Source organism: Mobula hypostoma, chromosome X2 (assembly GCF_963921235.1).
Source record: "Mobula hypostoma chromosome X2, sMobHyp1.1, whole genome shotgun sequence".
Taxonomy (NCBI): domain Eukaryota; kingdom Metazoa; phylum Chordata; class Chondrichthyes; order Myliobatiformes; family Myliobatidae; genus Mobula; species Mobula hypostoma.
The window spans coordinates 34,007,198-34,027,924 of NC_086129.1; the positions used below are offsets into that span (position 1 = coordinate 34,007,198).

General features: G+C 40.2%; 1 protein-coding gene across 1 annotated transcript in view; it reads left to right on the top strand.

Moving 5' to 3' along the window:
* The window catches only part of si:ch211-286b4.4 (uncharacterized), an 84,490-nt gene that overhangs the window by 20,072 nt on the left and 43,691 nt on the right, over nucleotides 1-20,727 (top strand). Inside the window, exons 8-17 of the mRNA XM_063038454.1 lie at nucleotides 479-604; nucleotides 3,399-3,623; nucleotides 4,186-4,312; nucleotides 6,062-6,261; nucleotides 8,478-8,690; nucleotides 11,102-11,247; nucleotides 12,303-12,430; nucleotides 14,841-14,988; nucleotides 15,401-15,533; nucleotides 19,126-19,299. Of these exons, the coding sequence (XP_062894524.1) occupies nucleotides 479-604; nucleotides 3,399-3,623; nucleotides 4,186-4,312; nucleotides 6,062-6,261; nucleotides 8,478-8,690; nucleotides 11,102-11,247; nucleotides 12,303-12,430; nucleotides 14,841-14,988; nucleotides 15,401-15,533; nucleotides 19,126-19,299 (1,620 nt within the window). The remainder of the gene's footprint in view (nucleotides 1-478; nucleotides 605-3,398; nucleotides 3,624-4,185; nucleotides 4,313-6,061; nucleotides 6,262-8,477; nucleotides 8,691-11,101; nucleotides 11,248-12,302; nucleotides 12,431-14,840; nucleotides 14,989-15,400; nucleotides 15,534-19,125; nucleotides 19,300-20,727) is intronic.

Consider the following 20,727-nt stretch of genomic DNA (forward strand, 5'->3'; position numbering starts at 1 on the left):
GAATTCTAACAGTCCGCTCAATATGCCAAATGAAAATTTAAATTGTGAATTCGATTTTTAAGTAAACTGTCAAACATGAGAAAATCTGTAGATGCTGGAACTTCAAGCAAAACACACAAAATGAGTCCTGATGAAGGGTCTCGGCCGAAAACGTTGACTGTTTACTCTTTTCCATAGATGATGCCTGGCCTGCTGAGTTCCTCCAGCATTTTGTGTTTAAATTAGCTGTGTCATCCAGTTCTCCCGCAGTCATCCTCTGTAACTTCAATGAAAGAGCTGCAGGAACCTCATAGAAAGGCCACGGAGAGCTTTTAAACGATTTCCTGCTATTATTGAAGACGTTCTTGCAAAGTCGCAGCAGGGAAATAGGAGAAACACCTCTGAGTAGCTTTGAGGAAAAGATCTTGTTAAAGTCATTGGGGAAATGTGAATTGTTTTCATTTCGGTGTGAAGGTAATTCTCTGGACGACTCCTTCAGGTTTCTTTTGTCCTCGGGGGACCAAAGTAACCAAGCCCTGCCCAGCAAATACAATTAGGTTACTGCCTGGTGGCAGACAGCAAGAGGACTGCCAGCCATGCCCACCTGGATACTGGTGCAAAGAAGGTACCGATTAAATTTACTGTCAAAATACATCTGAACTGATCAGAATGTTGAAAGTGACATGAGTGACAAGAGTAATGATCTTTCAAGAATCACTAGATTCTGGAATGGTTCCGGAGGACAGGAAAATTGCAAGTGTCATTCCCAGAAGGGAGAGAGGCAGAAGGAAGGAAATTATAGGCCAGTTAGCCTAAGCTCAGTGGTTGGGAAGACATTGGAGTCGATTGTTAAGGATGTGGTTTCAGAATACTTGGAGGCCAAAGTCAGCATGGTTTCCTTAAGGGAAACTCTTGCCTGACAAATCTGTTGAAATTCTTTGAAGAAATAACAAGCAGGACAGACAAAGGAAAATTGGTGGATGCTGTGTACTTGGGTTTTCAGAAGGCCTTTGACAAGATGCCGCACATGAGGCTGCTTAACGAGAGAGTCCAGGGTAGTACAGGAAAGATACGAGCATGGATAAAGTATGTATTGGCTGATTAGCAGGAGGCTGAGAGTGGAAATAAAGGGATCCTTTTTGATAACTACCGATGTTCCACAGGGGTCTGTGTTGAGACCACTTCTTTTTATGTTGTATGTCAATGATTTGGATAATGAAATGTGGCCAAGTTTGCATACGATGCAAAGATAGGTGGAGGGGCAGGTAGCGTTAAGGAAGCAGAGAGGCTGCAGTAGGACTTAGACAGATTAGGAGAATAGACAAAGATGTGCCAGATGGAATACAGTGTCAGGAAGTGTATGGTCATGCACTTTGGTAGAATAAATGAAAGGATAAAGTATTTTCTGAATAGGGAGAAAATTCAAAAATCTGAGGTGCAAAGAGATTTGGGAGTCCTCATGCAGGATTTCATAGAAGTTAATTTGCATGTTGAATTGATAGTGAGGAAGGCAAATGCAACGTTAGCATTCATTTCAAGTGGAGTAGAATATAAAGGCAGGGATGTATTGCTGAGGCTTTATAAGGCAACTCATGAGGCCTCACTTGGAATATTGTAAGGAGTTTCGGGCCCCTTATCTAAGAAAGGATGTGTTGACATTGCAGAGGGTCCAGAGGGAATGAAAGAGTTATCATTTGAGCAGCGATTGAAGGCTCTGGGACTGTACTCATTGGAATTTAAAAGAATGAGGGAGATCTCATTAAAACCTATCAAATGTTGAATGGTCTAGATAGAGTGGATGTGAAGAGGATGTTTCCTTTGGTGGGGTGTCTCGGACCAGAGGGGAGAGCCTCAAAATAGAGGGGTTCATTTAGAGCAGAGATGAGGAGGAATTCCTTTAGCCAGAGGGTAGTGAATACGTGGAATTCATTGCCACAGGTGGCTGTGGAGGCCAGGTTACTGGGTATATTAAAGGTGGAGGTTGCTGGGTTTACTATTAGGGCGTGAAAGGATATGGGGAGAAGGCATGAGAATGAGGATCAGAGGGAAATGGATTAGCCATGATGAAATAGTGAGCAAACAATGAGTCGAATGGACTAATTCTGTCCCTATATGTTATGGTCTTATACAGCTATGGAATAAAACAACAAGTCAGTTGTAGTACTGAAGATATGGTCTTATGGAGATTTCACCTTTTTAAAATTGCAGTATCAGTTTTTTCCTCCTGTTCTTTAAAGGCTCCGCTGAAAGTTTAAACAGTATTTGTAAACATTTTTACTAACATCAATGATTTGACAGAAAATATTTCAAGCCTCTTCCATGGCGCTTAACAGTTAATGTTTGCCTGAACTCAGGTGATCCCGTTCTTTATCGCTGTCCTGCTGGCTATTTCTGTGATGGAGTTATCCAGGTTCTGTATATGTTTCCTGTTGGACCCCAGAAGTGCCCAGTGCACACGTACTCCAATGTTAGTGGAGCAGCCAGTCAGGCAGTGTGCCAGACATGCCCTCCGGGCTATTTCTGCAATGAAACAGGTATTTCTGACTTGCACAGTAAAGCAATGTTTTCAAGTAAAATTGTCTATCAATCCAATTGGTGAAGCTTGGCTTAAAAAAATAAATGCTTCTCCTAAATAATATTAAAAATGGTCTTTATTACTTTTCTGTCCTTTAGATTGAAAAAATGCTAACCACCTGCAATTTTAAATTTAAAAGCAAAAGTATAATCTGTAAGACCTTAAGTTTATAAGCACCTAAAACTGCGTTCAGTATTTGTTAGTTACTTGTCATCATGACCTAATTCTTAAAGTGCCTGAATACCGGAAACCGAACTTGCATGTGAATATGGACCTAGGGACCACAAGATCTAATAATGGAAACTGAGAGTGCAAGTCCCTATGAGCACATCACGAAGTTACTTTAGCCACATTTACTTAACTCACTTCAAATTCACTGATGTTATTTATGGGAATGGTGTTCATTTGTATTCATCAATACTTACAAATTTCTAATGTATCCCTGAGTATTTAAATAATATAGTAGATTACAATAAAGCCCCAGTGATCTAGTGTGGTTAGAATTTTGATATTACAGGGCTGGTAGATCTTCTGGGGTATTGGATGTTATCAACATTCATACGCCAACACATGGTTTTTTAAAATACCTTGTGCAGTATTATAAATTTTGCAGTGAACTAAGTAAGTTAAAGGGAGTTTGGGGATGGTATTCTTGGTGAAAGGGGAGGGAGCATGAGAGCTGAGGTCCCAGTGAGTGGTAAGAAAGTGCAGCAGACATCATCTGGTGAGCCAAATCCCGAGCCATCAGGATGGCTGATGGTCAGATAACAGATTATTGGAGTTTTCCTGTATATGCCATTTCAAAATGTCAGCTTGCTGTAATAATTAAGGCATTTGTTATCAGGACTGACCACCTATGAAGATTACAAATGCCCGCTGGGTTATTGGTGTCCTGGAAAAGGGAACCCCATGCCCTGTCCCAGTGGAACAGTGGGAAACAAGACTGGAGCTGCCATTTACAAGGACTGTCAACCATGTCCGCCAGGTTACTACTGCCCTGATCCAAAACAAATTGGTCAGCCGAACATCAATGGACTACCCTGTCGAGCTGGATACGAGTGCCCGGAAGGTGAGTTTAAAGTAAAAGTTGTAAAAAGAAGCTATGGTTTACTTTTATCTGCTGTTAAAGGGTGACTCTGTTTGTTAGGGTTGCTACCTTATAGAGTAAAGTCTCACACAGTCACTGGTCTTTTGAAGTAGCAGTTGACTGGTGAGGCTTAAACCAGAGATGTAATGCGGTCATATTCCTCACTCAAGGTTGGTTGAAGAACTCGGACCCTACACTGGGGTTGACCATGCGACGAAACAAACAAGTCCTAGGAAATGGACTGGATTGCGATTTTTGCATGACGCGAAGCTGCATCATCTGTGCATATGACATGAAACACAAATTGAACAAAAACAAAGTTCTTTTTCATTGTTTTCCTTTTTTCACATAAATTCTTGAGGAGTGTATTTTACTGCTTATCTCAAATTTTTGGGGAGTGATTTATGAATTCTGTAAGGGCGAATTTCTGTTCCTAACCCATAACATGGGGGTCACCTGTACTAGATGTTTTTAATTTCAACTTAATTTTTAAAACTGTAACTGTATCTCAGGACAATAACTAACTTGCAACTTCTCGTTTCAGGTTCAGTAAGTGAGGTTTTGTGCAGAGCAGGTTCCTATTGCAGTGCCAGGACAGGGGTTGCAGTCCTGTGCCCTGGTGGTTATTTCTGTCCGCTTGGATCCCACACATACAATACTCCAGAGCAACTGTATGTATCAATCAGTTATTACTCCTATAGTTACATCAGTCAAATTTTCTTGTCAAACTATAATTGGGGATAATGGTGCTTAGCTATTATACAGTATTAAATAAAAAACAAAACTAATAATCCTAATTGTAAGCCTTAACCTACGGCTTACAAAAGAGACGCAAGTTTGTGATATGTACTGGATTTGTTTTGGCTCCTTTCATTCCAACCTTTACTTGACAAAAGTAACATCTTGCTCCCTGCTTCAACATTAAAATGCATTGGCATGAAACATCTTCATTTGCGCAGTATATTTCACAAAGATTATTTACTTTTTCCCGTTTCAATCAAAGAACCATTTTAAATAAACAATTGTTAGATATTGCCAAACAATATTTATGGAACAGAGAATTCATTTTTGCATACTTGCATTTTCACATATCTTCGAGTTTCCAACCTTGCCAAGTTTGTTTACTTTTCATTCTGTCTGTTTTTTCCCATGTCTTGATCTGTTCTTCTTTCCCTCTCGCTTTTTCATTCTCCATACATGAAATGGATGGTGTTAATTCTTCAGCTCTAGATCCCACTTCCTTCTCAATCCTTGTACTGTTAACTTCATAATCCCTCAATCTGATTAGTTCTGAACGTCCATAATGGCTTTCAGTGACTTTTGCTAAGGATATCTGCGACCCTCTCTCTATCAACATTTACCAATTTGTCACCTTTTTGGAAATACTCTTCTTCTACATTGAAATGGATGACTGATTTTTCCATATACCATTTGCCATGTTCTAGTCCACTCACTCTAAAAAACATTCAAAGAGGATATAATGTCCTTATTTTTCACAATTCTGCCTAGTTTTGTATCATCCGCAAACAAAAGTTTGTCTCCTCAGCTAAATCATTTGATATCTTGGTTCCAAGCACTTACCCAAGTTCCATCTACCAGCCTAAGATCTGTTTACTCACAAGATTTGCTTTCAGTTTGATACCATTTCTCAATACACCAGTTTATTATTCCCAATTTTAAAAGCACCAGCATTGTTGACTGCCCTGCTGTGTGGAACAGTATCAAAGACATAACTGAAAGTGTAATTACATCATATCCACCATTTCACTCTAAATCTACTCTCCCACTTATATTTTCAACAAGCTCTTATATTTGGTCAAATGTGATTTCCCTTTCATAAATCCATACTGACACCTTTTAGAGGACTGACATCAAATGACTTCTGCAATTATATTCACCAAACACGAATAGAAAAGAAAGACTGATTTTAATTGTGCCTTCTATAGTTGAACATATGACTCATAATAAAAGCTTCAGGAGGCAGTGTTAATGAAGGCTGTGCACATTCATCATGCTTTTTAGACATGATAACAGCAAGGGTGTGAGAATATTCAGCTAATGTGTGGGATACTAAAGCTACATGAGTTCCACTCACTAAAATCTGTATGAATGAAGTGAAAAAGATGTTCTTCAACAAGCTGAGATGCTTGCGGTCTATGACATGGTCTCACTATATGTCAGTCAATCACAGTAATGGAGGGTTAATTCTGTCACAACAAGCATATTGATATGGTTTGAAGTGGCAGTTACACAGTAAGAGAGGCACTTTGATCCTTGCTTCGCTTCAGTTTACTTTAATAGCAGTTTTGAGTGCAGCAGGGTGTTCAAAGAGGGTATATCTATGCCTATAAGAGCTATTTTTTTAAAAATCTCTGATCTTTTCACTCTAACTTTGTCATGAGCTGACTTTCTTGTTGTAGGTGTGTGTTCCCCTATTTCTGTCCTGCTAATAGTTCTTCGATGCTGCCTTGTTATGGAGGGTACATGCCAATCAACATGACAGGTTTGAGGGATCAGCTGGTGAAAGCCTGTCTAATCTGTGAGGCTGGAACTTATCGGGGATATTCCGCTGCTGAACTGTACTGCAGACCATGTCCTGCAGGTTTCCACTGTCCAAAGGGTATGTCAGACCAGGACCACTCTCATCAATGTATTCAATATGTGTGGATTCTGTTAGTGAGAAGTCTTTACAACATAAACAACTTGTTCCTATCTTTTACCAAAGATTATACCATTAAATATGTGGTCCAGAAATCCTCGTCTGGGTCGGTAGCTGTTCACAAAAGAAGGCGGATCACAGATCGGACCATACCTGCCTTGCCTTGTGAACAGTCACCCATGTATAAAGCAGGCACATCACAAATAATTCTGCCATAAATTTTAAAAAGTAGTTTAAAAATAAATGTTTTTTATATTAATGAGGAAAGATCTTCAATGTCAGAATTATTTATGGAGCTATGGGGCTGGGGAGTTCACTTCCTGATGTAGTGTTCAAGATAGAAGCTTCATCAACAGTCAGGATCTGGAAGTCCCAGATGTTTCCACACAATGGGGCAGGTGGTGATGGGGTGACTGGGTGGGTATTTAAGGAGATGGCAAATTGCTCCTAAGCATTGCCTCTGTGTGGCTCTGATGCATAACCTTGGTTCTCAATATGATTCCAAATTCTCCTGCTCTGTTTTAAGTCATCGTGGGCAATGGAATCTCACAAGTCAGTTGTTTTTTTTTCCTTCAAGCAGACTTTGAACACATCCTTGAATCTTCTATCCACCTGGTAATCTTTTCCTATGACTGAGCTCAAGTAGAGTATCTGTAAATGGCATTGGCTGTCTAATATAGCTGGCTGAGTAACTGCAGCTTCATACTGGGATATTCATCTGGGAAAAGACCTGCATTTGTTTTCAGTGAGTTTGGAGGACTTTGTGGAGATGGCACTAGTGGTATTTTTCCATTGCCTTGAGGTGCCTGCTGGCAATAATACAGGCCTCAGAAGCATACAAGAGGACAGGGGTGATCTCTATCTAATAGACAGTGAGTTTTGTGCCATTCTGAAGCCTTGATCTTCAAACATCTTTGTGAATATTTGAACAAAGTCTGCATTAGTGCATTAAAGGTGGTGATGAATTTTATCATCGATGTCTGCTTTCACCAAGAGTTGACTCCCAAAATATGAGAAGTGATCCATGTTTTTCAGTGTCTTGCCATGAAGTTACATTGCTGGAGGGCAGTACAGGGAGCAGATCTGTTCTACGTGTTGAGTGCAAGGCCTATGCTGCTCTATGCTTCAGTGGAATTGCTGCTCAGCTTCTGAGCATGTTCAAGCAGTCGGACTTTCTCTATTCTGCAGCTCAGCCGTGGGGGTTTAGAGACTTGGTTATGACGTGCAGTTGCCATAGTCCTGGCAGCTTTCCAATAGTTCTGAAGATTAGCACAAGTCCCACAGGAGATTTGCTGGAGATAAGATACAACATTGAAGTAAGAAGAGCTGAGAGAAGTGTGGAGAGCAGTAAAACATCCTAGTTTGACACAGGTCTTCATTGAAGTGGTTCGTTTGTGGACCTGTTGGTTAATCTCATGGCTTGCAATCTCAAGATAGAGATGTATTTCTGTGAAGAGGTGAGGTTTTTAAGTGTGTTCCCATAGCCCTTCCTGATTGATGGAGTCTAACACTTTGGTGAGGTTAAAGAACTGCTCTGGTGATGGGGTAATACCAACATGGACTGTCTAACCCCAGTGGCTTGTTCCTTGCTCCACCCTGAAGTATTTTTATGGACCTTAACAGTGTCAGCTCCCAAATAAGATCCTCATGTTTGCAAAAATATATGTGTTCAATACATCAAGAGCTCTTGAAATGTCATTTTATACATGAGTGAAAAAGACACTTCTGCCTGCCTGCCTGCAGCTGAAATGTAAGATGAGTAATTGGCCTAAATTCATCTTGTACGGGCAGTTTTTACATACTGAAGTGCATAAATAGAGATGTGCTTCAGGTCAGATGCTGGCCCAGCTGAGCTCCCACTCTGCTTACATCTGAATCTGGAGATGGGAAGCAAACAGTCTGAGATAAAGGATTTGGGGGGGGGGGAAGTGGAGGGGTAGTAATATAGTGGCTAGTGAGTGCCAAATGAAGATCAGATCAAGCACGACCTGGCCTATTGTGTCAACCTGATGTTGGTGAACTTACAGTGGTTTAAAAATCATTACTATTTACATTGAAAGTATTATGATTTAAAAACAGCACAATTTGCTTGAAGCTCAAAGCCACGACTAGTTCAGTAATGCATGCTCTAATTTTGTCTTGTTATTTTTTCTTCCACTCCATTTAATCCCTCCCAGGTTCTGCAAGCTATTTGTCACATCCCTGTCCAGTGGGCTATTATTGTGCTGAAAAGACCACATTGCCGGCGCCTTGCTCTCCAGGAACATATGGAAACAGCAGCCATGCAAAGCATCTCCATGAATGCTACCCATGCCCTGAAAACACATTCAATCATCTCCCTGCACAAAGAGCTTGTTTTCCATGTGGAAGTACTTCCTACTCAGGACTAGGTGTGCATTGAGTGTGGCAAATGAAAAACATGCAAAAATATGAAGGCAAATGTAAAAGATGTGACAAGAGAAACATTTAAAGATCAATTTTTCTGATCCTTGATCCTGCTGATCCCTAGTTTCCTGAATACAAAATCAGGAAAATTGGTTGAAGATATCAAATTACTTGGCTTCCCTTTCTTTGTGAGTGCCTTGATCTGATCTCCTTGGAATTTCCCTGGGAAAATGCAGCACATTGTGCAGCCTCATTTTTCAGGTGCCCAAGGATCTAGGTGTCTAGAAAATATGGTGCTGTGGTCGGACAGTTGACGAAAGTAGGAAAATTTGGTGGTACTTGCAATCAAGTTGGTTTCTTGCCTCATATTTGAATTGACAGCCTGTTCAAAGTATGTATACCATGTACAACCTTGAGATTTGTCTCCTTACAGGCAGACACAAAACAAAGAAACTGAATAGAAATGATTAAGAAAGGCCATCAAACACCCAATGTGTGAAAAAGGAACAAATCGTGTAAACAATAAAAAGTAAACAAATAACACTCAATTAAAGTTCACAAAAGTGAGTCCACAGCCACGAAGCCGGTTCATCACTGCAGCCGGTTCAGGCCACAGTTTCTGTTAGCTACAAGACATAGACTCAGTTCACAACAGAGACAAGTAAACCTCGTGCCGCAGGGAGATGAGCGCCTGCCCATCTCTCACCTCTGGCCCCGACACCCCAACTTTATCAATCTGGCCTTGTGCTTAAATTGGCCAAACATCGGCTCATTCCGCATTCTTGAGCCCGTACCCACCACGCTGCCGCACTGCACCTTCGAGACTCCAATTCACTGAATCCCCCAGAACACTGCAAAAATGCCAGGTCATACGGGTGCTTCAATAAGACAGCTCTGAAAGGGAAGTTACAGACTATTGATTGCAGTGATCGTTATCCAGAAAAAGTGTGCCTTTTTGCTGATATTAGGCCTGTACAGGAGCAATGCATTTTTACTGTTACTTTCTTTATAACGTGAGGGAAAAGAAATCTGAGGTTGTGTAAGAACATCTGTCCTTTTATCATTGGGAACCATTTTTTAAAAAAAAACATTTTCAGCCTCTCGGATTGGGTACAGAATATTCAATGACACTTCTCAAAGGAAAAAGCAGCAATAATGTTGTTGCTAAGGTACTTCAGCAAGTCTTAATACTGTCATTTATGGATATGGTTGTAAACAGTTTCATAAAGAGAAGGAAAGGTGTATTTTTGTAGCATTTTCCTCCAGCCTTATTAGGATTTCCGAGAGCACTTTACAACTAACAAAATGCTTCTTACAATGTAACCATCCTTGTAATGTAGCATCCAGTCAGTACTCAATTATCCTTTGTAAATAAAGAGGAAAGAGTCAGATAATCTGGAAAGATGAGTGTAGGCTGAGATTCTCTGAAATTTCTTTAAAATATACATGGATCGTTTTACATCTACCCAAGTGTAAAAAAACTTTAAGTTACTGCTTTGTCCAAAAAATGGCATTTCTGGAAATACAGCTTTCCCTGCACTGGAGAGTCAGTTGGATATTTTATTGAAATGTCTGAAAAGCAACTTGATTCCAATGTACTCTTGTCAAGAATCTTTCATTCTCATCTCCTAAATAAGCTGGTCTCCATGCTTCACTTACCAACATGAGTATTTGCAAAAGATTAGGAGTTTGGATGAGTTTCAACTTTACTAATATTTAAAGTAAGACCCTTACACTCCAGCCTGTGTTAGGGACTACAGTAGTTCAAGAAGGTGGCTTACCCCTACCCCCATCCCCTCCTCCTTATGGTAAATTATGGAGGAGACATAAATGGTGGTCTTGCCAGTGATGACCCAAAAAATTAATGGAATTGTAAATAGTCATTCAGTGATATTTGGATCAAGGCTGAAGTAAAGGCACAAACACAAAATGCTGGAGGAACTCAGCAGGTCAGGCAGCATCAATGGAGAGGAATAACAGTTAAAGTTATGGGCCAGGACTCTTAATTAGGACTGGTGAAGGGTCTCAGCTCGAAATGTTGACTCTTTATTCCTTTCCATAGATGCTGCCTGATTTGCTGAGTTCCTCCAGAACTTTGTGTGTGTTGCTCTGGATTTCCAGCATCTGCAGAATTTCTTGTGTTTATGAAGCAGAACTGAACTATTTTGGAGACGTTGACCCCTCATAGGAATCCAAGTCTGTTCCATTCTAGACTAAGTTAAGTGGCTGGCTCAAATTTGTATGTCCAGGTTAATCCAGCACAGACTTAGGCTTGATGACTTCAGGGAATCAATAACAATAATTTGGAGAATTTCTGCTGAAATTTATGACAATATGAGGAAAAAGAAGACATTTAAAGGCTTAAATGTTTAGAATGTTGGCAATGTTACCAGTAAAACTTCCTTGCATCCCTTAGGCTCCACAACATGCAAGTGCTATGGTTTGAACCGGGCTTTCCAGGAATCTGATGGGTCATGCATTTGTAAGACTGGCTATGTTTACTACAATGAGGCAGATCAGAAAAGCTCAAACAGTAACAGTGGCATGGACTGTTATCCCGAGGTAAGAGGAAGTTCTTAAGGACAGCACTAACAATTCTTGAAGATGCTAATTAAATTTTGAGTTGGCTAGTTATAGTCAATATTGAAGTTCAACCATCAAATAAAGAGCTAAAAGTTGAAACTCTCACATCATCTATTGATTCAGTTTCCTGTTTTCGTTTGGGTAGGTCTTACAGTTGTGCTGTCCATATCATGTATTGGGATAGATTTTAAGATGTACTTTCAATGTTAAGTTATCAGAGGCGAGGAGTACCTCTGATCCTGATTTCAGATGAAGAGGTCTCGATCAATTTCAGTGGACAGAGTATTATGCTGAGTGCACTAGATTCAATGTTTGAATCCTAGTGGTGCACTCAGAAGAATATTATCCACTGCACCATTCCATAGGCAGCTCTTTGAAATGGTTTTTCAATTAGTGTTGCTCTTATGATTATTTCCAATAACAGTACAATTTACTCCATAAATTTTAGTCACTACTTTTAATTCTTTTTCTTGACTACAGCCAAAACATACTTCATAGGTACTTAATCTTATCAAGAAGAGATATCTCTCATTGAGGCATTCAGTGTATATGAAGCAGAGATTCAGTAGACAGCGAGGGACATTTTCCCAGTGCAGAAATGGCTATTACAAGGGGGATATAATTGTAGGGGTATGTCAGAAATAAGTTTTTACACAGAGAATGGTGGAAGCATGGAACACACTGCCAGGGGTGGTGGTAGAGGCAGATACGTTAGGGACATTTAAGAGTTTCTTAGATGAAAGAAAAATGGACAGTATGCAAGGGGGAAGGGTTAAATTGATCTTAGAGTAGGTTAGAAGGTTGGCACAACATTGTGGGCTGAAGGACCTGTACTGTGCTGTTCATTTCTGAGTCAATTGAAATGAGTCTTGAAAAGCAGAGTTGATGTTAATGCTGATATAGGCAAGGGCTATTAAGAAATTAATGTTTGCGTGGAGGATCTACTGTTTTCAGGTCTTGGTTCATTTACATGTGGATTTGTATATTGTGAAGTTCTCAGTTTTTGATCTGGATTGCACATTGTCTCTCCCCAGGTGGACGATCGTTGCAGCACCAATGAGGCACGGCTGGCATCTTCAAGACGATGTGTTCTCCCTGAGCACCATAACTGTACTCCATTGTGTGGGGAAAGTGGAGGAAAGCTGGATGTGGAACTGGGAATGTTAGTCACTTAGACGCTAACAACACCTTGGGAGGAAGATGTTTGCAAATATTTGACAACTTTATACTTATCATTTACTGTTGACCATTCAATCTGTTAACTCCAGCTTTCTAAACGTCTGTCACTTTAATTCTTCCTGACATCCTAACTTCTCTGTTCTTGACCTCTGACCCTGTTCCATTAAAGCTTATTGTGAGGCTACAGTACAACACTGCATCTTTTAATTAAGCACATCGTAACTTTGCTAATTCAATATTGAGAACAGCAATTTCAGATAATCAGCATTTCTCGTTTTTATTTCAGATTTACCCCAGTGATAGATTCTCCTTAGTCATTTCCAATAATGATTCTGTACCTTCTGAAGACAGATCTCATGACCCATATTACCAGCCTTGTTCTCCTTCACTAATATTCCTTTTGTTAGTCAATCTCTTCTGCGTTCTGCCCTACCTCAGACCTTCCCATTCATTCCCTAATCCACTTAATCTATTTCTTACATTCTTATGTTCTTCTTGCTTCCTCAGCATCTTAAGATGTTTCCCGACAAATGCTGCCTGACCTGAATATTTCCAGGGATGCTGCTGAAGCTTGACTCATTCATTAATCAGCAACATGTTCACACTAAATATAAACCCTCTCTAATTCCCAAGTGATTTATATAAAGTAAATGGCATTTATTTCAAGATTCTGTATTCTGCTTTCTGTGCAAAGTACCATCCTACATCACACATGTGAATCATTGAAGGGTTTCTTGCCTTTCTCAATAAATGTCAAAGGTCAGAAGAAAAACTATATGGCTTATTGAGAACTGTTATCTGTGATAAACTTTGAAATTGGAAATACGCTCTTGTGGTGGGGACGGGGGGTGCATTTTTGCCTGAAGCATTAGTTGCTGGAAAGAACATTGTCCAATTAGTAATCATTCTCATCAGGTTTCCCCATGTGTTAAGTGCTTACAAGTATTTAGAAAGAAACACAGCCCTCTGATTCTGTTCTACTGTTCAATGAGATAATGATTCTTGTTGTTAACTCCAAGTGCATATATTTGCCCCAATTCCTTGGTACCTTCAGCAAACAGAGAGCACTCATTCTTAATGTTAAAATTATTCACTGGTTCCCTTTGTTGGAATTCATTATTCCTCCACTTCAGTGGTAAGTGTTGTCAGAGTAATGCTTGTAGAAAAATTTTAATACCTGACTATACTGTAGTTCAATAAATCTTGCTGGATAAGAAAATAGAACAGTACAGCACAGGATCAAGCCCTTCAGCCCATAATGTGCCAAATTAATTAAGCTAATGACACCTAATTAAAATAATTCCTTCTACCTGAATATGGTTCCATATCCCTCCATTTTATACATTTTCATGTGCCTACCTACGAGCTTCTTAAATTCTCTATCAAATCCTCCTCCACTGCCACTATGGCAATGCATTCCAGACACCTACCACTCTCTATGTAAAAGCTTGCCCCACACATCTCTGTTGAACTTACCCCGCTTACCTCAACTGCCTTCCCTCTGGCATTAGACATTTTGATCGTAGGTCGAAGATACTAGCTACCTATTTATCTCCCTCATAATCTTATAAACTTCTATCAGGTCTCCTCACAGCCTTTGCCGGTCCAGAGAAAACAACTTTGTTCAACCTGTTCTTGTAGCACAAGCCCTCTAATCCAGATAGCAGCCCGATAAACTCTTCTGCACCCTCACCAAAGTCTTCACAACCTTCCTATAATGTGGCAACCAAAACGGAATGCAATACTCCAAATACTGCCTAACACAAATTTTATAAAGTTGCAACATAACCTCCTGACTCTTTAACTCATAGTCTCATCTAATAAAAGCAAACATGCTATCTTTCCTGCCCTATCAACTAGTACAGACACTTTCAGAGAACTATGGACTTGGACCCCAACATCCTTCTGTAATGCTGTGAAGGGTCTTGCCATCAATTACTGCATTGATTACTGAATGTTGACTGAAAGCAACTTTAGTAATTCAGATTACCTAGTGAGTGCAACAACTGATTAGACCTACAAACTCATCAAATTACGTTTGTACATTGGCTGATCTTTGCTATGACTGAAGTTGCAGAACTACAATTGGCTGTGTTAGATTGAGGAATGGGGAAAATCAGATTTGGTAGACATTCCATCTAGTCATCCTTTGAGGAAGTGAAGAGTGGGAAAACTGGGTAAAGGAAAGCACAGTTATTAGCTTTCAGAAGATCTTAGTGAGTTTCTTGGATAATTTTTAGGAGAAAGGAGGGAGATAAAACAAACAAAGCAAGAAAGTAAATATTTCTCCTGCACACAGTTTTATATCCATTCATGTTTTATTGTCCAAATGTAAGTCACTGAGTGAAATTTCACCTGAAATTGCAGTGCACAAATTTTCTGTTACATTCCAGATGCCATTGTAATAAATACATCTCTGCTGAGGAGCTCTGTGACAGAGTTTGTGTGGCTGGATCACTGAATATCTCTGCAAGTATCCGAACAACTGGAGAGTTTGTTTTAACCATTCAGAATGGAATGGCCAAAGATCAGAAAGAGTGGGTGAGACAACAAACTTTAAATCTTACTATTCCTCTGATCTCAATTCCTTCATTGCTGTTCCATTGGTAAGATTTCAGTGTTTCAAAGCCTGTGTAAGCAAACTGATAGCTTTTTATTCATTGTCATGTTATTATAGAATTGTACAAGTGCATTAGACGGGATCCAGAAATTAACTAGGTTTATTTGACTAGAGACTAAATATTTGTTTCCAATGTACACTTTATGACTATTGAACCTACTCAGGAATGGATTACAGATGAGCCATCAACTGAATATGGTAATACAATCAACTGCTATGTTCCTGATTACCACAGGAAATGCATAAATTTTTAAAAAGGAGGAGAATTAAGCTAAAAAATGAATATTCATTGCAGTAGCTATTTGCTTAGTAAAGTTTTTTTTGTATTGTTAGGTTGTTGCAGAGGTGCTTGGTCCAGAGGAACACATTTCCAAAAGTCCAAGAGTGCATTTCATCCACTTCGAGCCTGCTGGAATTTTTGGTTGGATTTTATCTGGAAAGAACATGGTTGATGAGTTCCTAGCAGGTCAGTAACTGATGCATGACCAATCCTGATTTGCTGTCAGAAATATGATTGATAATGTTTGACTGAGCAAACAGAGACATAGAAAAGACAAAAATAAACTACTGTGGCTTAGGCATGATTTTTACAATTATTTCAAACTTGTTATTCCTGATTGATTATCGTGCAACAGAAAAAATTTTTTAACTGACATTGCTAACAAAATGAAGTCTTTCCACATTTAAAAAGTCATCCACCACTTGTTTTAAAACTGTTGATTAAGTACACATATATAACATTTGTTGTGATATTACAAGGGGTGATTGATAAGTTCATGGCCTAAGGTAGAAGGAGTCAGTTTTAGAACACCTAGCACATTTATTTTCAACATAGTCCCCTCCTACATTTACACACTTAGTCCAGCAGTCGTGGAGCATACGGATGCTTTCTTTGTAGAAGTGATTCACAGCAGGGGTGATTGATGAGTTTGTGGCCTAAGGTAGAAGAAGATGAGTTATTAACTTCAAACTTTCTGCATTATCACTCAGAGTTGAACTGCACGTGCCTGTAACGAGAGCGTCTAAGACCTCCAGGTGGTCCACAGCAGGGTTGATTGATAGGTTTGTGGCCTAAGGTGGAGAAGGGGAGGAGAAGATGGCGGCGTGACGCAGCGCGCACAGCCGCTCCGAAATGATATCGTATTTACCGTAGTAGGTACCGTGTATAATCCTGATTTGATGGAGACAGATGTGAGAAGCATGGAGGAACATCTGGAGAAACTTCTGAAATGCCCGCTTCGCTGCCGTTGCTACTGTGCGATCGAGAATCTCCGGAGGGGAAGGCCCCAAATCCTCGGCTTTGCCTATTGCCGGGGCTGGGGTCGAAGTGCTCACCAGGCGGATGGTGCTCGGTGTCAGAGGGCTGGTCGGAGGCTCGAAGTTTTCGGACGGACTCGAGTCGGCTCTGGTCGGGTGCTTCCAGGGTGCTGCATCGGCAAGTTTGCAGCACTGGAAGCTCATGGCAGGGAGAGTTTTTCTTCCTTCTACCATCTGCGTTAGATGATGGGACTTTTGAGAAACTTTGAGACTTTTTTTTTACCGTGCCCATGGTCTGTTCTTTATCAAATTACGGTATTGCTTTGCACTGTTATAACTATATGTTATAATTATGTGTTTTTTGTCAGTTTTTCAGTCTTGGTTTGTCTTGTGTTTCTGTGATATCATTCTGGAGGAACATTGTATCATTTCTTAATGCATGCATTACTAAATGACAGTAAAAGAGGACTACGTGTCCTCATAATCTAATCTAATCTAAGGTAGAAGGAGATGAGTTATACAGCTCTCGTTACATGCACGTGCAGTTCAACTCTTTGAGTGATAATACCGAAAGTTTGAAGTTAATAACTCATCTCCTTCTACCTTAGGCCACAAACTTATCAATCACCCCTGCTGTGGACCACTTCCGGAGGTCGAAGACACCGACTCCTACAAAGAAGGGATCCATATGTTCCACAACTGCTGGACTAAGTTTGTAAATGTAGGAAAAATAACTGTGCTAGGTTTTCTAAAATTGACTCCTTCTACCTTAGGCCACGAATTTATCAATCACCCCACGTATGTCAATATTATACATTGAAAACATCTATGCAAGCAGTTCTAATATTAGATTTCTATGAAGCTGAGCCAATTGATCTGCAGTTACAGGCTGTGGCCACTAGATGAAGCTATTTGTCCATTGGATCTTATTTGTTCTCTCCTCTATACTAAGTAATCACAACTGACCGATAAATTTATTTAAATTATCTTTATAGTCACTTGTGCTTGAAATAAAGAAAATGTGTTTCTAAACTCAATAGAAGAGACCAATGATGCAGAGGGTTTGCTGGATTTTCAAGTCTGTAAAAGGCAAAATGCTTCATCTGTTAGAACAATCCAGCTGATCATTACACAGAAATAAATGGGTTACTGCAATGATTGAAGACATTATTGAAAGAACCTGAGCAAAAGAATCAAACATGAGAAAATAGTCATGGAGGAGAAGTCTCGTATCACTCATTAGGTTGGTCTCAGTTCAACTCAACTCATGGGAAATTATCCCTTTACAAGGTAATTTCCAAAATGCGTCATCCAGTGAAGAATTAATGAATTATGACCTTTCATTTGTCTAGTTTGACAAATTAAACATTGGAGAACATTATCGAATTTAATCAGACAGCAAGTTTGGTGTAGTATAGCAACTGGCTGCTGATCCTTAGCTTTATTATAATTTCCAGTCAGGAAAGTTTGCAATGCAATGAATGCAAATTCGGAAGCAACTCATTTAAATTCATAGTCAAATTATGCTTAAATTTAGATTCTCTTTTTGGTTTATTCTGCAATGCGAAAGGCTTGATCTGGTGTTAACAGCTTGCCCACTACTGAGTGTTAACTTGTTGGGAACCGCATCCAGTAGCATTTACATCCATTGTGATGAAGTATTTTGAGAGATTGCTGACGAATCATATCAACTCCTGCCTGAGAAGCGATTTGGATCTGGTCCATTTTGCCTACCAGCGCAACAAGTCCACAGCAGATGCCATTTCATTGGCTCTTCACTCAACCCTGGAAAATTTGTGCTGCAAAGATGCATAGATCAGGATGCTTTTTATTGATTACAGTTCAGCATTCAATACTATCATTTCCTCGAAATTTATCAATATGCTTCAAAGCCTTGGCCTCAATAGCTCTTTGTGCAATTGGATTCTCAATTCACTCACTTGCAGACCCCAGTCAGTTTGTATTGGCAACAACGTCTCCTCCACAATCTCCATCAACAAAGTTTGACCACGTGGCAGTGTGCTTAGCCCCCTGCTCTACTCACTTTACACTTATGACCGTGTGGTGAAGCACAGCTCCAATGCCATATTCAAGTTTGCTGATGACGCCACTGTCATTGGCCGAATCAAAGGTGGTGATGAATCAGCATATAGGAGTGAGATTGAAAATCTGGTTGAGTGATGCCACAACAACAACCTCTTACTGAATGTCACCAAGACCAAGGAGCTGATTTTTGACTTCAGGAGGAGGAAACCAGAGGTCCATGAGCCAGTCCTGATTGGGGGATCAGGGGTAGGAAGGGTCAGCAACTTTAAATTCCTCAGTGTTATCATTTTGGAGAACCTGTCCTGGGCACGGCGGGTAAGTGCAATTACGAAGGAAGCACAGTAGCGCCTCTACTTCCTTAGGAATTTGTGAAGTGTGTGTAACTCTGGATTTCCAACATTTTGCAGAATCCCTTCTGCTTAGATTCAGCAGATACCGGAACATAGAGTAGCTCAGCTAGTCGGCAGCAATCATGGAGGGGAAGAAGCAGTCGATGTTTCAGGACCCAGTGAGCATTTCAGCCTGAATCATCAACTGCTTATTCCCTTCCATAGGTGCTATGTGACTTGCTGCAGCATTTTGTGCGTGCTGCTTAGCAAATTTCTGTTCTTTTTTTTTGTATTCGACTAGGTTTAAAACCTAATTTGATAAAGGTAAGTTGGAAAGCAGATATTCTATCACTAACTTATGTACCCTCCAAGCCAGTGGGATTATAATCAGTAATTAAGTGTCTTCTTCCATTTTTATCTGTGCAGAGCCAGAGCAGCCTATAATGTTTGTGAATCCACAATATCGGTCAAAAGCACCAGGATACTTACAAAGCACCGCTTCTAGAGAGCTGCATGGAGGAGTTCACAAAATTCCAAACCCGATCGTCTGCCTGAAACCAAAAGACTTGATCCTCTTCAAGCTCAACATCTATCAGAGAAGTGAGTGTCTCTTTTCTGTGAATCAGAAGGTTATATCTGAAGGAACTATTCCTTAGCTCAATGACATGATTACTCCATAGTCCACCAGAAAATTAGCTCATCATCTTCCCAAGTTCTTCACTATAAGAGAATATTACTATGGTTTATCCTACAATTCTCTTTGTAGCTTACTTTGCTATTGAATGACACAACAATTTAATTTAAACAAGACAGAATTATGCAAATAACCTATACATTATCCTAAAACTAATGCACAGCGACAAGAATTTTGACATCTGATATCAAGCTTCTTGTTCCTCTGCTCATAATTTTGTCTCTCCTTGGACTATGTAGAGAATTAGTCAGTGGGCAAAAGGCCAGAACTTTTCAAAGTTCTGCAAGGTACTTAATTAGCATTGTTGGTTTTCTTTCATCTCTCTCACTGTGTTCTCTGATGCCAGTTGTACTATTTTTACTGCTTTATCACAATAAAGTTTCTGGCTTAGTACAAGTAAGGAGTAGCACAGTGATACAACAGCTAGCCAGGTTCAATCCTGATCCCTGGTGCTGTCTATGTGGAGTTTGCATGTTCCCTTAATGACCGGATGGGTTTCCTCCCACATCCCAAAGATGTGCTGATAGATTAATTGGTTCTGGTATTGTGCCTACTAGCGTCAAAAAGTGGCTGGAGAATGGTAGGGTTACGAAGGGCGGGTGGGGGAGATGACAGAGATTGATGAACAAAGGAGAGAAAGGATAGGTCATAACAAATACATGGGAAGAATGGAATGGCCAGGGATGCTCTGAGAGTTGCATAGACTCAATGAGCCAAATGACTATAAGACATAGGAGCAGAATTAGGCTATTTGGCCCATCGAATCTGGTCCGCCATTTAATCATAACTGATCCTCTTTTTTTTTTCTCCTCCTCAACCCCATTTTCCGGCCTTCTCACCATAACCTTTGATGCCATGTCCAATCAAGAACCTATCAATCTTTGCCTTAAATACCCCCAACGACCTGGCCTCCACAGCAGCACATGGCAACAAATTCACCACCCTCTGGCTAAAGAAATTTCTCCACATCTCTGTTTTGAATGAAGACACCCCTGTATCCTAAGGCTGTTCCCTCTTATCCTAGACTCTCCCACCATGGGAAACATCCTTTCCACGTCTACTCTGTCTAGGCCTTTCAACATTCAAAAGGTTTCAATGAGATCCCCCTCGCATCCTTCTAAATTCCATTGAGTACAGACCAAGAGCCACCCTTTCATTCCTGGAATCATCCTTGTGAACCTCCTCTGGACCCTCTCCAATGCCAGCACGTTGTCTAAGATGAGCCCAAGACTGTTCACAGTATTCAAGGTGAGGCCTCACCAGTGCCTTATAAAGCCTCAGCATCACATCCCTGCTCTTGTGTTCTAGACCTCTTGAAATGAATGCTAACATGG